Source organism: Geotrypetes seraphini, chromosome 1, assembly GCF_902459505.1.
Source record: "Geotrypetes seraphini chromosome 1, aGeoSer1.1, whole genome shotgun sequence".
NCBI lineage: Eukaryota > Metazoa > Chordata > Amphibia > Gymnophiona > Dermophiidae > Geotrypetes > Geotrypetes seraphini.
Genome location: NC_047084.1, coordinates 492,678,139 through 492,695,499, shown reverse-complemented (window position 1 = coordinate 492,695,499; position 17,361 = coordinate 492,678,139). Strand labels below are relative to the sequence as shown.

Below are 17,361 nucleotides of genomic sequence, written 5' to 3'. Positions count from 1 at the left end.
GGATCGACACCAATGAGGCTTATCTGAAAAGTCTCCTGAGAAGTCTCCACAAAGAGCTAAGTCTCCTACTGAAAGACTTTCTTTCACATAATTTATTTGGCAATTAGACAAAGAGCTCGCAGGCAGATTAGAAGCTGATTCTGCCTACAGTGCTGAATATTTAGAGGTCTTGGACTATGATGAGCCTCCTAAAGAACTTCTTTGACTGCCATTACACGGTATTCTCAAAGAGAATACTCACAGTTCATAAGAACTGTGAGGCTCCCCTCACTGTTACTGTAGCTCCCAGAAAATTGGACACTTTATACAAAATCATAATTTCTTCTCCTAGTTTTGACAAACCACAACTCCAGCATCAGTCCCTGGTGGTAGTCGACTTTGAAAAAATCTACTCCATCCAGGGTCTATGCTTCAGTGCCACCAGGGTGTGAAGGGCGCATATGGACAAGTTTGGCCATCACCTGTACTAAAACTCCATGTTGGCTAACAGTCCTAACTACAATTTTTCTATATTTCCTGTTTTGTGAAAAATCTGGTTAGGAAATTTTCTTCTTTTGATAGGAACATTCCTTCACAACAATTACAGGAATTTCATCACGTCTCTTGCACCCTTGCCCTAGCTAGAAGGTACATGGCAAAATCTGCTTATGATGCCTTTGAATTATCTTCCAGAGCCTCAACTATTTCAGTGGCAATGAGATGTCTTGCATGGCTCAGAGTCTCCGATATGGATATCAATCTCCAGGATAGAATGGCTAACATTCTGTGCTTAGGTGATGAACTATTTAGTGATTCTATTGAAATGCTTTGATTAAATCCCATTGGGATGCTTTGGTTGAATCCAAGCCTAAGCTTTCAAGTTCTAAGTCTTTCAAGTCTTTCTTCCTATCAGAGGTGTGTTTTCTTTCAAACCAGCTGCTCTCCCTAGACCACAGCAGAAGAAGCATAAACAACAGCACCCTTAGAAATCTCAATTAGTAGCTCCCCAAAAGCCTGCTCAGTCTTTCTGACAAGCTTCTCAAGAACATAGCTTCTCTTCCTCTATCCCAGCTACTTCCTAAATACATTGGAGGCCGTCTTCAACTACACTGTCCTCGCTGGGAACTGATTACCACAGACCTCTGAGTACTAACAGTTCATTTGAGAGGGATACTCTCTTCACGTCATCAATATTCCTCCAGCTCATCCTCCAAGAGAGTCTTCTTTTCAACCCTCAGCAGATGTCCCTTCTTTGGGAAATAGAATCCCTTTTCCTTCTCAATGTCATTGAAAAGGTTCCTCCTGGCCAGTGAAACTGGGGGTTTTACTCCTGGTATTTTCTCATACCGAAGAAGAAGGGAGGTAACTTTGTCCAATCTTAGACCTCAGGGGTCTCAACAAGTTTCTAGTGAAGGAAAAGTTTTGGATATTATCTCTGGCAACTTTATATCCCTTCTTAGATCGCAATGACTGGCTATGCTCTCTGGATCTGAAAGAACCCTACACTCACATTCCAGTGCATCCAGCCTCCTGACAATTGCTCTGATTTCAGATGGCTCACCACCATTATCAATACAAAGTACTACCCTTTGGCATTGCATCCTCTCCCAGAGTATTCACCAAGTCAAGTGCCTGGTTATAGTGGCAACAGCACTACGGTCTCAGGGCCTCCCAGGTCTTTCCTTATCTGGACGATTAGCTGATCAAAGATCCTACCTTGTAAGGGGTGACAGTAGCGACTTGCATGACAATTCTCTTCCTTCAACAGTTGGGTCTTCAGAAGATGCAAGAGATCTACCTGAACTAGAAATGGTTCTCAAAGATGATGATATGGAGGAAAAGAAAGATCTTGGTGAACCTCGAAGACATACAGCGCAAAAATGACAAGTTAATGTTGACTTTATTGAAAAGAGTTTTATGAGTGATCTGGGAAATCAGACCTGTAAACCTGACTTCAGTGCCATCCAAGATAATAGAAACTTATTATAAAGAATAAAATTACAGAACACATTGACCCATTAAGTCATATTTGTCTGAGTCATCATGGGTTCAGCCAAGGGAAGTCTTACCTCAACAACTTGCTTCATTTCTTTTTTTTTTTTTTTTTTAATAAGATTTTCAATTTTTAATACAAGCATTGCATTTGCAAATTGCTACAGATCCAGAAATTATATTCAATAAAACATATGACGAAAATACAAGCGAAGGATAAATTCCCTATCACTCTCCAAGGCTAGAGTTAACAGCATGGTAGTTCTTTGGGTGACAACCTCAAGGGATTTTTCCAAAAATGTAGACAAATTCATGTCCACTGCTTTATCTACCGGAATTTCTGTAGGAGTGGATTCCCCTTATGGCGTCTTTATTTTCAAATAATAAGCTTTAGCAATTGGAGGTAAATTTTCTGATGGAATGGCTAAAGTTTCACGGAAATATTTTTTAGCCATCTCAACTGGTGATATAATGGGGCACTTTGGAAAATTCAAAAGTCTTAAGTTATTTTTCCTCAGTTGATTTTCAAAATTCTCCATCTTGCGAGAAACATAAAATCTCTCTTTAACCAATTCCATTTCAACCTTCTTTACTTTACTCAAATTATTTCCTTGTTCCTCCAATATTTCACTCAAATTAGTTAGAAGTACCCCCTGTTATTCCACCTTGGAGAAGACAGTTCCATAGTCTGTTTTAATAGTAGAAAGACTAAATTTAAGGTTGGAGTCCATGACTGATATGACCTGCCACAGCGCCTCCATATCTATTTTCTCTGGTTTCTTCATATCCCCAAAGCTGATAACATTCCCTCCTGAAACACCTCTCACCTCCTCCTCTCTGCTGCAGGGAGACTTCTGATGACTCCCATCTCCACCTTCTTCCAAAGAGTTCAGTAGAGATGTCCCTCCTGTGCTGGGGTCGAGCTCTCCATCTCGGGGCTGCCGGACTCCAGACATTCCTGCACTGGAGTACTTCTGGGTTGGGGAGGAACCAGCCTTAGCTCAGGGCTTAACGAAGCCCGGCTCACTGCGCTGAGGTCTCCCAAAAGTTCTGGGTTTCCCCCTGAAGTAGTTCGGGTCACTTCACCCGAATGAGCAAAGCTCGTAAGCGTCATCTGGACCAGCCGTTGAGGGGACTCCGCTGCTGGAGGGACAAGGTGGGGAACTCCCTTTCTCTTCCCCCATATCGCTGCCGGGGAAGAAAATCACAACGCGGCTCCAGAAGAAATGAGTAGCAAGGCTCGTTCAGGCATCCACTCCCGATGCCATCTTGATCCTTGCTTCATTTCTTTGAAGGTGTGAATAAACGTGGATAAAGGGGAGCTGGTGATCTATCTAGATTTTCAGAAAGCTTTTGACAAAGTTTCTCATGAGACTTCTGAGAAAATTAATCATGGGATAGTAGACAATGTTCTGTTGTGGATTAGGAATTTGTTGTTGGACACAAAACAGAGGGTAAGGTTAAATGACCATTTTTCTCCATGGAGGAGGGTGACTAGTGGAGTGCCGCAGGGATCTGTACTGGGACCAGTGCTGTTTAACATATTTATAAATGATCCGGAAATTGGAACGACAAGTGAGATGATTAAATTTGCAGATGATATTAAACTCCTTAAAGTTGTTAACATATACAGACTATGAAAAATTGCTGGAGTACCTTAGGAAATTGGAAGACTGGGCCTCTAAATGGCAATTGCAGTTTAATGTGGGCAAATGCAAAAAGTGATGGATGTTGGAAGAATAATCCAAATCACTGTTACCAGATGAGTTCACCTTAGGGGTCAGCACTAGAGAGTTGCGTGGGGACAGAAATCAAACCCGTCCCTGCTAGGAGTCAAACCCATCCCCGCTGGATTCAAATCCATCCCCGCCCATCCCTATAAACTTCAGAAGTAGTTATTTCATTTAATTATGCTACTGAATTAAAGGCTCTGATAGAGACCCATTTGCAAATAAGAAAAGACACTTTATTAATTTGGAAATATTAATTGGAAAGAATATATACTTTGTAAATGGGTTTCTACCAGAGCCTTTAATGTAAATATAAAATATAAATACTCAGCTGATGAGAACCCCAAGCTGTCAGCTGAGGACTTCCTTTGCAGTTGGCCGGGGGTCCCTTTTGCCAAGCTTGGCAGGCAGCAGTGGCATCCCTGAGTCACAGATGCTGGCACTTCAGTGGCTCATGGATGCTGCCAGCGACTGCTCCGCTTGTGGAGGGGAGTTCTGGCCTTCTCTAGAGGAGGTCCTCTGCTGGCGATTCTTGGGGATCCCCACCAGCCACAGCAAGGGTCAGCAAGTACTTCAACACTGTAGAAATAAAACCAGAAATGAATTTCCTTTTCTTTTGAACACAATACAAAGACATCTGCTATATACATTTCCCAAAGATAACATTTTAGTCAATAAATTCCATTTTTTAATTTTTTTTTGTCTGGAGACTTATTTTTCCATAAAGTTGGTCCCAGTTTCTTTTTTCTGCTTTCCCATCTTCTGTAAATTCTTCTGTTGCTGTCCATTGGTTCTTCCTACCATGGTCCAGCATTTATCCCTCTCTCATCCCTAGGACCATGTGCAGCATCTTTCGCCCCTGCCCAACACCCCCATGCCCAACATTTCTCTTTCTATCACCCCTCTCCAGCACCATGCCACATCTCTCCCTCCATTCCCTTCACCACTATGTCCAACATTCCTCTCTCTTGCATCAATCTGTCCCACTGTTCCCTTTCCACCACATTTCTCCCTCTCATCTTTCTCTTCCCTATCATCTGTACCTCCCTCCCTCCCTATGACCAAAAATTCTCCTTTCTTCCATTCCCCGTGTACACGACCATCTCTTTTTCCCTCTCACTGACACACCCACACTCAATTCTCCCTTTCCCTTCCCTCCCTCACCTCAGTATCTCTTTCCCTCCCTTCCTCCATCCTCTCTCCTAAGTTCATGCCTTCTGTGTCCAAAAACGCACTTCCTCCCCCCTTTCGTGTCCCACGTTTGCCTCCCATGTTCAACCCCCCCCTTCTGTCCCATGTTCAACCCCCTTCTGTCCCGCGTTTGCCTCCCACATTCGACCCCTTCTGTGTCCTGCATTTGCCTCCCACATTCGTGTCCAGATAACAGCAGGGGTTGGAGGCAGCTCAAAGTCTTGATTTGTATGGTACTTGTAAGAGATACAAGAAAAAGGAAGGAAGGATGGTGAAGGCAAAAAAAAAAGTGTAAAGGCAGTCAAGTGTTTCCATTAATGTTTCAAATGCCACTTGCTAGTGGGCTTCTTTCTTCATTAATAATAATAATACAACTAAAAGGGAAGTCGTAGTAGCCATGGAGAGTACAGCTCATTAGACTACAGCTCTGGCAGGTCCTAGGGGAGAAGCAAGCAGCAGTAATTCAAAACATCTTTAAAGCAGTGAAAACGCATGCAAGAGGAAGAAAGAACGCAAGGGAAAGAGGTTATAGAAAAAATAAAACAGAAATATTACCAGAACAGAGGGAGAGGGGGCTCTTTCTAAGCATTTTCTGCCGATGAACTCTGCTTTATGTTCAGAGAGGCAATGTTTGCGCTGAGTTCTCTGGAAACCCCATCCAGCCCAAGAATGTTGCAGGCACCAGGCAGAGGAAATTCCAGCCTGTTGCTTCTGGCAAGCAAAATCCCTGGATCAGCCCTTATCTTCCAGCAAATTACCTTATCAGCAACTTTCTCTTTATCATCCAAATGGAACTCTGAGAAGTAGCTCGAACCGCGAGGCTCATCTTCTATTTTCTGCCTGCCCTGCAGCAGCACACGTAGCCGACCGGAAGTCTTCCCCCATGGTCAGAGCTGATATCAGATGGAAGGCTTTGCGTCGGTCACGTACAGCGTGAAGTGCCCGTTGCCCTATAACTGACCCAAAGCCCTCCCTCTGACGTCGGCTTTGACATCGGGGAAGACTTCCGGTCAGCTATGTGTGCTGCTGCAGGGCAGGTAGGAAGAGAAGACGAGCCTCGCGGCTCGAGTGCATCCAACCCTGCGGGATCCCTGAGACCACAAGGGGAGTCCCCACAGGATCCCCATGACCCGAAGGGGGAACCCGCGGGTCATGTGGGATTCCCATCATCCCCATTCAGCTCTCTAGTCTGCACTCAAGAAAAAGATCTAGGTGTCATCGTAGACAGTATGCTGAAACCTTCCACCTAATGTGTGGCAGCAACTAAAAAAAGCAGACAGGATGCTAGGAATTATTAGGAAAGGGATGGTAAATAAGACCAAGAATATTATAATGCTGGTCTCCATCTCAAAAAAGATGTGGCAGAATTAGAAAAGATTCAAAGAAATGAGCAAAATGATAGTGAATGGAACTCTCATATGAGGAAAGGCTAAAGAGGTTAGAGCTCTTCAGCTTGGAAAAGATGGGGAGATATGATTGAGGTCTACAAAATCCTGAGTGGTGTAAAAGGTGTGAAGGTGAATCGTGTGTACTCTTTCAAAAATTATGAAGACTAGGGACACTCAATGAAGTTATATGGAATACCTTTTAAAAATGAGGAAATTTTTTTCACTCAGAAAATAGTTAAGCTCTAGAACTCATTGATGGAGGATATGGTAACAGCGGTTAGCGTACCTGAGTTTTAAAACATTTTGGACAAGTTTCTGGAGAAAAGTTCACAGTCTGATATTGAGACAGACATGGGGGAAGCCAGTGCTTGCCCTGGGATTGGTAACATGAATTGTTGCTACTATTTGGGTTTCTGACAAGTACTGGTGACTTAGATTGGCCTCTGTGGAGACAGGGATTCAGGGCTAGATAGACCATTGGTCTGGCCAAATACGACTATTCTTAAGTCTTTCCCCATCCATGTGAGGAGCAGTGAATGCTCTTATTGGGAGGAATGGGAGCCCTTCTAGTATAGTAAGTAAGTTACCACCTCCCCTCCCATAATTATTGGGCTAATTCAAGAAGAATCAGCCTCCTCAGAAATTGGGGTGATCCTGTTCTGAGGATTAGAGGATCTAGTGGGTGAAATGGATCCACCCTAAGGACCATAAGGTGGAAGAGTACCTTTATCTGCTTGCCCTTCAGGATGTTTCAGCAAGGCTACACACCCTGGTTCTGTTGCCTTTAGATTTTTTCCTGTGGATTGCTGGCCAGAAAACCCTGCTATTTTGCCTGGTGGTGATCATAAGAGGTTCTTCTGAGCCATACTTTATAGACTGCTGTGGCAGCATATCTAGATAGCTCTTTGCTTAAGTATACTAGGCTATATCAAGTTGATGGCTTGGCCACAATATAGACAACCTTTTGTGAAGGTCATGATAGTGTGCTAGCTACATGCTCACAAAAGAATGACAATCTTACTTGTTTCGTTGCCTGGCTCTCCAGCTCTAGATTGGAAGATGGTGCCAGGATGACTGTTCATAAGTTACTTAAACTTTATGCTATCAGTAGCAAGGGCACTGGATGCAAAGAGTCATTTAGCATTGACTTGATTTACCAGGTATGGAGGGGGAGAGAACCCAATTTGATACCAAATAGGGTGGTCAAAGTGCTTTTATAGCTTCTTGCCTCTTATTCTTACCTAGCTTTGAAGATAAGGATATCTTTGGTTCCTGGATTTCATGGGGGCGATCCTAGAGAAGGGCCACTGGAGGACTATTTAGTGGATATTGCTTCTCTTTTGGTGCTTTGGTTGCAGTAGTATGTCATTTGAATATTCCTTATGGCATCATTCAGAGGGATGCTTTCTTGATGACAGCCTCCTGTCTCCTGTTTAGTGCATGGTTCAGAAGTCCCTCATTTGGGTGGTGTTTCTAAGGCTAGGTTGTCGGGTTGCAAGAGCCTGCTGCTTGGATGTGATGGTATGGGGCAATTATAGTTTCAGGGAACTTCTTAGCCTATCAACAAACATGAGTTGGGCCTGCTCAGCTCATGCTCTACTGGCCTGTTGTACTTGCGGTGAGAGTGGTGGTTTAGGTACTATGTGCTTTTGCTACCATGATCATTTTTTTTATCCTCAAATGAAGATACCTGGAATGCTATGATAGAGATGGAGTTGTATTTGGCTCCACAATAAGAGGAATGCCAACCTGTGGACCATATCAGCATCCAACATTTCTAGTGGGGTCAAACTGTAGGTAGCCTAGCCTTAGTTGAAATATCTTGGACCCAAAATATTGAGAATTGTGTTCCTGAGAATGTCAAAGGGTGGTGGTATTTAGAGGCCAACTCTCCATATTGGTGGTGGTTCAAAATTCCAGCGCTGTCAGCCTTAAGTCATAGGAAAGAGGCTAGCCCAGAATTGACGTTGAGGGGAAGTCTTGTGGGCCGGCAGCGTGTACACGGAATTGCTGCTCGGGGGGGATGGAGTGTGTCGGCTCCAGGTTGGCTTCGGGGGTGGGGATGGTGCAGCAGGCAGACAGAGGCAGGGAGGCCTCCTTGGCGGCACCTGAGGCCTCTGTGGATTGGTCAGCTTTGGGGGAGGGGGCATGATCATGGGGGCACTAACTTGGAGCATAGGAGGGAGGGAATAGAAAGGGAGAATTGATGGGCATGGGTGTGTGAGTGAGAAATGGTGCACGTGGGGAAAGGAAGAAAGGAGGCGTGAGGTAGAGATGCATGGAGAATAGAAGGATGAGAGGGAGAAATGTTGGATATGATAGTGGAAAGGGCAGATTGAAGGGGATGCAAGAGGGAGGAATGTTGGACATAGTGATGAATGGAGGAATGTGGCATTGTGCTGGAGAGGGGTGATAGATGGAGAAAAGGGCATGGGGCTGGTGAGCTGTGGTGAAAAATTCTGCACATGATCCAGGGCATGAGAGACAGAGAAATGTTGGATGTGGCAGTAGAGGGTGTGGGAGAGATGCCTAGATCTCTCAAGACAGATGGACAGAGAGGGAGAGGGAGACATTGCCAATAGGGGTGGAGAAAAGAGGAAGAAAAGTTGGACTCATGGAGGGACAGAGAGAGAGATGTTTGATTGGGGAATGGAATGGGGTCCGGAGGAGAGGAAGTGTGCAGGAGGCAGAAAGAAAGAAATATTGGAAATGCAACCAGAGACTCATGAAATCACCAGAAAACAAAGGTAGAAAAAAATAATTTTATTTTCAATTTAGTGATCAAAATGTGCCAGTTTTGTGAATTTATATCTGTTATCTATATTTTGCTCTATATTTGTCTATTTTTCTATAGTTGTTACTCATTGCATATTTTAGTCATTTGCCTTGACCTCTTTGGGCTAGATTCACAAAACTTACCAATCGTGTACTGATGGTTTTGTAATCGTTTCCCGACCTGATTCACTAAACAGCTGTGCGATCAATCTGCGATCCGCACATGCAAATGAGGGGAAATGGCATACATAAGTAGGAAGCCCTTGATTCACTAAACAGAAGAAGGAACACCAATTGGGCTTGCTGATCCGAAGTGAAGTGACTGCTGAGGCCCAGTCGCTTCACTTCCTTACCGACTCTCCTGCCCTTTAAAACCACAGGCTCGCAATACGCTTTTTGCAGAATATATTAAAAAAAAGGGAAAATTCCTTTTTTATATATTCAGCAAAAAGCACATTGCGAGCCCATGGCTTTAACCCGACAAAAGTGCTCCCCTCCCTGAACCCCCAAAAATGCCCCCCCCCGCTCCGATGTCCGTTGCCGCTGTCATCGGGCCTGGTTCCCCCGAAAACCCCCCAAAACTCCCCGAGGCAGCGCACCCATCCCCTCCCTGCATGTGTGAATGAATATGGCAGGAGGAATGCCAACTCCCTCCTACCATTGCACCACCCTCAGCCAGGCCTGGCCCACCCCCCTCCCTATACTTTTAAAAACGTGGGAGCAGGAGGGGTGCTCAGTACCTCCTGCTCCAGGCCTCCGCCTCTGATGAACTGCGACCTTAGGCCTCGCCCCGTGCATCATGTGATGCACAGGGAAGGGCCTAAGGCCCTGATTGGCTCAGGCGCCTCGGGCTCCTCATCCAATCAGGGCTTTAGGTCTCCCTGTGCGTCACATGATGCACCAGGGCAGGGCCTAAGGCTGCAGTTCGTCATCATCGCAGGCCTGGAGCAGGAGGGACTGAGCACCCCTCCTGCTCCCAACTTTTTAAAGGTATGGGGTGGGCCTGGCCCGGCCAATGGCAGTGGGGGGTTGCAGTGGCAGGAGGGAGTTGGCATCCCTCCTGCCTTTGTCTTCTGAAGGGCCACGTTTGTGTGGGAGGCCATTTTGGGGGGGTTCAGGGAGGGAGGGGGCACTTTGGGGGGGGGGGGGCTTTTTACTTTTTTTTTTAAAATCAAGCAGTTATTTTCAGTGTGTAATACATGCAAAATATCTGCCCGATTTAAAAAAAAAAAAAAAAAAAGCCAGCAGAAGCCCTGACAGCAGTGACTGGAGACTGCTTCTCCTATCACTATTGTCAGGGCTCTGCCCCGACTCAATCGCTTTCGAGTCGAAGTTTGCATGGAAATGTTTTTCACCTCCGTGCAAATCATTTGCATGCAAACTTGATAGTGTTTTAAAATTGGCCAGGAATTGGCCAACAGCGATTGACTTCCTATCTTTTAGTGAATCTGGGCCTTTGGAAAAAAAACCCAAATATAAATGATAATTAACATTTTCTGTGCGTACAGTGTGCTTTGAGTTTTTTAAATTTTGTGGTTACCATTATGTATTAAAATTATATATGTGTATATGAAAAATGGATGGAAGAAATTGCATTACAATTGCATTACAATATTATTATGGTATAGAGTTTGGGCAGGCCTGGGGTGGAGCTTAGGCGGGTCTGCGGTGGAGCTTAGGCAGGGGTACTTGGTTGGCATTTGTTAGGCTTTGGGGTACTTGGCTTAAAGAAGCTGAGAAACACTAGACTATTGCCTAGAATATTGCTTAGTATCTATTCTGATTAGTTGTGTTGTCCAAAATAAAACAAAAATCAAGATATCCTTATCCATCATGAGACTAAATCATTTAGAAAGACCTTATCAAAATGGTTACAAAAAGTGTTTGTTTTTTCTACTCTCCTTATACAGATTCACTTATTTCAGCCATTCATAGTGATATTGAAGAGGCCAAGAAACGCCTGGATTTGCCCGAGTTCAATAGACTCAAGGATGACAACTTTTTCAACACACACAGCCAAATAATGAATGGCCATTGACAGGCTTTACACTTCTGTGATCATCATCATTACATACTTGTTTCCATATTTGCATTATAGTCTATTGTTTAATATGAATCATATACTGTTCAGTGGAATGAGACATCTTGCTCTTCTCTTGTGGTTCATGATCCCCTTTTTATTCTATATTGTGAATTTTTAAGACTTTTAAACAATAGAAATGTGTTGCACATTTAATGTTTTCAGCATTTTTTGGTTGTGGGCTTGTCCCATATACCAGCTGAATGGCACATATTAGAAATCAGAATAGATGTTGTCCATTGTGAGCCTGCCTGTTCATTCTTTATAAAGGTACATTTGTGTGTTCTATTTATTGTATGACTGATTTTCATTCACAGGTTAAACTGGTTATATTAAGGGTTAAAAAAAGGTCCTTATTACAGTTTTATAAAGCCAGTGACTGGAAGTATAATTACTGTAGACTGTTGTTGTAAAGGGTAATATCTGAAAGTAAATTTTAAATTAAATAATCTTAATGTGTATAACACAAAAAATATCAGCATTACAACTTTTGGTCAATAAAGGAATACTTTAAAATTTTGATCCATGGGGAGAGCTTTTGATTGGTGAATGATTATATACGAATCAAACATTTTGCTAAAATCATTTTGCTAATTTTCTTGTAAAGTTATGTGCAGAATCTTGTAACCCATTCTGAGCTCTTCTGGGAGGGGAAATAATTTGTGGCATATTATTATGATAGTGTATACAGAATTAAGGTGCCTTAAATGTAGAAAGTATTCTATGTAGTTCACCGTTATTGTGACAAATCCTACATATCTTGATCTTATAAGTGTGAGGAGGGGCATTATAGTAAATCAACAGGTCATGTGCTATGTTTCCATTTTAGCATTCTTAATACTTGAATACAAAATGAGGGCAGAACTATTCATTCTTCTGTCACTGCTCCATTTATCAGCTGTTATATAAAACTGACTTTGAATTCTTCCAGAGCATTTTGATGAAATTGGATGCTTCTATATTTTCACAGTACTTAACTATGTAATTCACTGGTGTCCATTTTGAAGCTTTAATCTTGTTTTATTTACAATGAGATTTAAATCAGGAGAACTTGCAAGGGAGTGTGCTATCTATATAAATATATGTAAGCACTAAGGCTGTGCATCGATAACATTTTAATTGTACAATTAATCAATGTCCTCCTCATTTTTCTACCTGTATAGTGCAAAATATAGACAGTAGATATGAGTTTTGAGAATTTATATTTCAGTTACTAAATTGAAAATTATTTTTCTTACCTTTGTCTGGTGGCTTTATTTTTCTAATCATGTTTGTTACATCCCTTTCAGATTCCATACACTAGGTGTTCAATCCCAACCCGCAGTCTAGGAGTTGCAGAAACCAACAGCTTTTCTGAGCCATTCTCCACCCCCTGAGCCTGAAAGTTAGTAAACAGATCCAGTTATAATTTCTGCAAGCGGTCCATGCAGAATCTTTTGCAGATACTGTGCTGCTTTTTCTTATTTTTCACTTAAAGTTTGTTTCCCAGTGGCTTCAGTGCCTTGAGACCCCTTCCCGGTGGTCCATTGTCAGAGGAAAGGACACAGTCCCGCGATGCTGGTCTGCTGCTTCACAGAGAAGATCCGGTGAATCTGTGGAATCAGTCTTCTGTGTGCTACCATTTATAGACTCTGGGTCCCTTCCCCTGGGAGTCTGCTTGCCAGTGTCCTTGTCACTGGTTTCAAGCGCAGGCTGTATGCGTCTGGAGCGAAACCTACCCAGGTTTCAAGGCCCAGGCTACCTTTCCCGCCCCCGACCGAGTGTATGAGGATCCGTGTGGACGGAGGTTGTAGTCGGTCTATGGCCAGCTGGCAGTCTGAAGATTTCAAGTCTGGATACATTTGGAGCTGTTTCTGAGGCAGAAAATCCTTTCCCTCTATTCAAATGCTGTTTGAAGCTGCCAACAGTCTGCATGTTGTGCGTAACCCTCCATTATTTCCTATGAGAACTTTGGGGGTGGCTTATACAACAATTTTAAAATCATTTTTCACAGTTTTTAAGGTTGTGGTTCAGGTCCCCAGACCCCAAATTGCTATTTTTTATTTTTGTTTTTTGTTTATTTTTTCTGTTTTGGGCTGGAATTCATGATGGCCATATTGGATTTTAAAATCAATCTTTTTTCCTAACTTTTATTTCTGCCTGAAACACCCCTCGATTTTATTCAAAATAGTTTGGGATGGGCTCCCCAACTCCTAATCTGTTGAATGTGGACATTGATTGTGCCAGATTGGTGCTGGATCAGAGATTGTGTACTTTGTGCCGTAGTGCATTGGGAGAGAGGGTGGGAGCTTCTGACTTCACCTCCTCTGAATAATCTTGGGCTGGGGAGCCTTCCGAAGAAAATCTCACCCAGATGCTGTTTTGGAGTCTGGCTAAAAAATACCTGTGTTCAGAGTCTGGGGACTTTTGGCGTGACGCATGTACCTCAACAGAGCCCTGCCAAGATTGCGGACTGGGCTTTTTCACTGGATTTTATTTGACTCATCTGGAAGGGCATATCCTTGGACCCCGCTTGTTTAACGCAGTTGGCGGACGCGTCGGAGCTTTTTTGGTCTGTGACGAAGCTTCCTATTTAGAAGTCCTCATCTGGCTGTGCCAGAACTCGACTGCAGTAGTTGTCATGCAGATTTTATGATTCTTCTGTCTCCTGCCTCTGTATTTAATTTGAATCTGGCTGATGCCTTTGCTGAGACTGGTCTCCTTAGCCGCCCTGAGTTTTTGGGGTGCTGACCCTTTGCATTTTAAGCGGGCTTCTGTCAACCTCTTTAAGGATGATGTTCTGATAGAGCTCCTTTTGGATTTTCCACCTTTTACTTTTCTGGCTTCTCCTGTGTCTTTTTTTCCCATTCAGTCCACAGCTCCTTGTCTGGTTTCAGAACAATGTGATACCCCAGACAGCTCTTTCCAATGTGTAAAGCTATATCTACTCTTTATCACCTGGATCCTGATTTTCAGTAGGTTTGACAGCCTGAGGTAGATTCTGCCATGGCACAGGTTATCCAATGCATAGACTCCCTAGTGATGAAAGACTCTCAGGATCACAGGGTGGATGTTCTGTTAAAAAACATTCTTTTCAGCAGTATCCTCAGGTAGCCGAGTGGTGGTAGCCAGTTCCTTTATGGTGCATGCCTGTCATTCCGGCCTGCGCAATGCATCCTCTGTGCAGGTGCATGCCTGTTCTCCGCAGGTGATGGTCTTCTGTCTTTTGCAGCGGCCCATGGGGCCAGAGTCAACTCAGGAGCATGGTCCCTCTCACAGGAGATATTCTGTCTGATCTTACAAAAGCTGGGGTTAGCCCCAGCGGGTCTTGTTGGCTTCGGCAGAGATCTCAAAAGACCAAATGGGTTTTTTCGCTTGATGAACAGCGGGGAAGCTAGGGCCGGATGCCTTGGTTTGGCCCTAGTTAGCTCATGAGTTCCTGTATGATGGTCCCTCCGTGGCCTCTGGTTGGTCGGGTCAACCACCAGATAGTGACGCATCCCAGCCTGGTGTTTCTAGTGCCTCTGGAGTGGCCTCGCCATCCATGGTATGCAGATCTCGTACGTCTTCAGTGGGATGAGAAGCTCCGGCTCCCTCTACATTGATATCTTTTCAGTTGGGGACAAGTGTCCATGGTGAACCCACGGTGTTTTGGTTTCCAGCATGGCTCTTGAGCGTGCAGCCTTGATGAAGAGTGGTTATTCAGAGGTATTTATCTCCACTCTTTTTAGCTTTAAGGAACCCTCTACTATGGCTTCTTGTGCCAAAGCTTGCGCTTGAACATCTAGCGTATGGAATCCTCCAGGGACTAACAATGATTATTAAAGGTATAAACCTAATCTTCCATCACTGTCTCTGATTCTGCTCTTCCATCATTTCCCTTTCTCTTCATCCATGGGCACCATCTCTTTTCCCCTCCCCCCCCTGCGCCTCCCAACTGGCATATTTTTATCTTACTGCTGCCCCGGGTTCTCTCTTGCTGCCCTGCGTTCTCTGGTATCTCATTCCCTCTTCTCCTGGAATAACATAACAAAATGCTTATATAGACCGCAACTACCTCTCAGTTCAGTGCAGTTAACAAAAGATAGTTTTACTGAACATTCACAGTATGACCATATCAATTATTCAAAATATTTGCCAAACAAATATGTTTTTAAGTGGGGGGGGGGGTGGTTTAAAGCCTGATAAGAAAAGGAAATTGGCATAAGATTACCAATTTGTTTGTCCCACATTCCAGCCTGATAAGGTTTTACTAAAGAATCGTTTATAAATACATATAAATACATCCTTTAAAAGACGGAAAGTGAAAGAATCGAAGTTCACACAGACGTTTCCTATTGGCAAATTCACAGTGATCAAGAAGGTAGCTAGATAATAACCCACTCAAGGCCTTTAAGCATACACAACTGAACTTAAATATCACTCTCACCTCAATTGAACTTACTTGTATACACACTGGTGCTCCTCTCTAGCCAGTCATCCTCCTCTAGCATACTACCTGCACTGATGATGAAACACCTCACTATAGCGAAGGAGGACTCCAGCTGAGAGGAGCAGTGTGTGTACACAGGCAAGTTAAGGAGGCCTAGGCAGAATGAGGTACTCGAGGATGTGGGGTGGCAGGGGAGGAAAGGCTGCTGGAATGGGATCAGGAAAATAGCTGCAGGAGAGCTCAGGGCAGCAGGAAGAGAAACATGCTGGGGAGAGCAGCTTGATGCAATTAGGGCATTAAAATTAGTGCAAGTTAAAAAATTTTTAACACATTAATCATTGTTAAAACACATTCAATATGCAGCCCTAGTAAATACTTATACATGTGTGACCCACTGAGTGAAAAGGTACAAAAGTAAGGTATATGAATTGTTCATACCACAAGATAGAGGGATTTCAACTGCATAATCCTTTTTGGACTAATTATATCTTTAAGAAAGGAGAAACATTTCTGGACTGTAGAACATGAAAACAGCAAAAGCGAAAAAAAAATTGAATGGTCCCTTTCTACTGACTCTACAATATGCAACTTTCAAAAATGAAGTTGTCAAAATTTGCCCCTCTAAAATTTATAATCTTATCTGTTATTTGTAATGCTACTTTTGGTATCTTTTTACCCAGCAGGTCACACACATGTATATGGATTAATCACTTAGGGCTCCTTTTACAAAGGTGCGCTAGCGATTTTAGCGCATGCTAGCCACTACCGCCTCCTTTTAAGCAGGTGGTAATTTTTCAGCTAGTGCGTGCTAATCCGGTGTGTAAAAGGAGCCCTTAGATAACCTATTAGACCTAGAAATATCCCTCTTCTCCCATTGGTTTTTATAGGTAGAAGTAAAAAAAAAAAAAAAAAAAGGGAGTGGAGACATTTCAGATATATTGAGGTTAAAATTTAACTATTCCTCTTAAAGAAATTTAGAAATGCACTTTTTTTTTAATGAATTGCACCTTGTATTTTTTTTCAAGAGGGAGAGTTCAGAAAATGGAAGTTTTGAAAGTGTAAAATTAGGAACTTTGGTAGCATTGCTGGAAATGTTATTTTTGTTTCTGATAAAACTGTAAGACATTTCTATTTAAATGGAGAAATCTGATTATTCCTCTAGAAAAATAAGGCACGTTCATAAAGTGGAGGTATTTTGTGCTTGTTACGTAATGAGATGGATTTACAAATCGTGACATTGTAAGTTAACTTTATGGAAAAAAAAATCAAGAAACAAATAGTTTAGTCATGGCTCATTTTCTCTTAGGAAAGCACTTCCTTAACATAGCTGCTTTCAAAAAATATATGTATAGACAATGTTCCTGAGGGACCAGTTACATAACTTTTTTATTTCAGAAAAGTCTGTTCTGTTTTAAAGTGAATTTTCTGTATGTGGTTTGAAAGTATTTGCATTGACTTGTCTTAAGTGTATCCAAAACATCATTTATCCAATGGTGAATAAATAAATTTTTGGCTTTACTGGTTAACATTATCCCTTAATTATTTACATTTAGAAAATATCAGTATAATTTGCTTATGCTGTCATACTGGGACAGACCAAAGGTCCATCAAGCCCAGTATCCTGTCTTCAGCTGTGGCCAACCCAGGTTCCAAGTACCTAGCAAGGTCCCAAGTAGTAAAACAAATTTTATGCTGTTTATCATAGGAATAAGCGGTGGATTTCCCAAGTCATCTCAATAATGGCCCATGGACTTGTCTTTTAGGAAATTATCCAAACCCTTTTTTTAAGCTTTGGGGATTGTTTTTAAGTTATTT

The 17,361-nt window shown here is 42.8% G+C and overlaps 1 protein-coding gene across 2 annotated transcripts in view; it reads left to right on the top strand.

The window, feature by feature from the left end:
* Positions 1 to 17,064, top strand: part of RFK (riboflavin kinase) — a 37,245-nt gene extending 20,181 nt beyond the window's left edge. For both annotated transcript variants that reach the window (XM_033926900.1, XM_033926909.1), the window contains one exon: positions 10,966 to 17,064. In XM_033926900.1, coding sequence (XP_033782791.1) covers positions 10,966 to 11,093 — 128 coding nt within the window. In that variant the 3' untranslated portion in view covers positions 11,094 to 17,064. The remainder of the gene's footprint in view (positions 1 to 10,965) is intronic.
* The last annotated feature ends 297 nt before the right edge of the window (positions 17,065 to 17,361 follow it).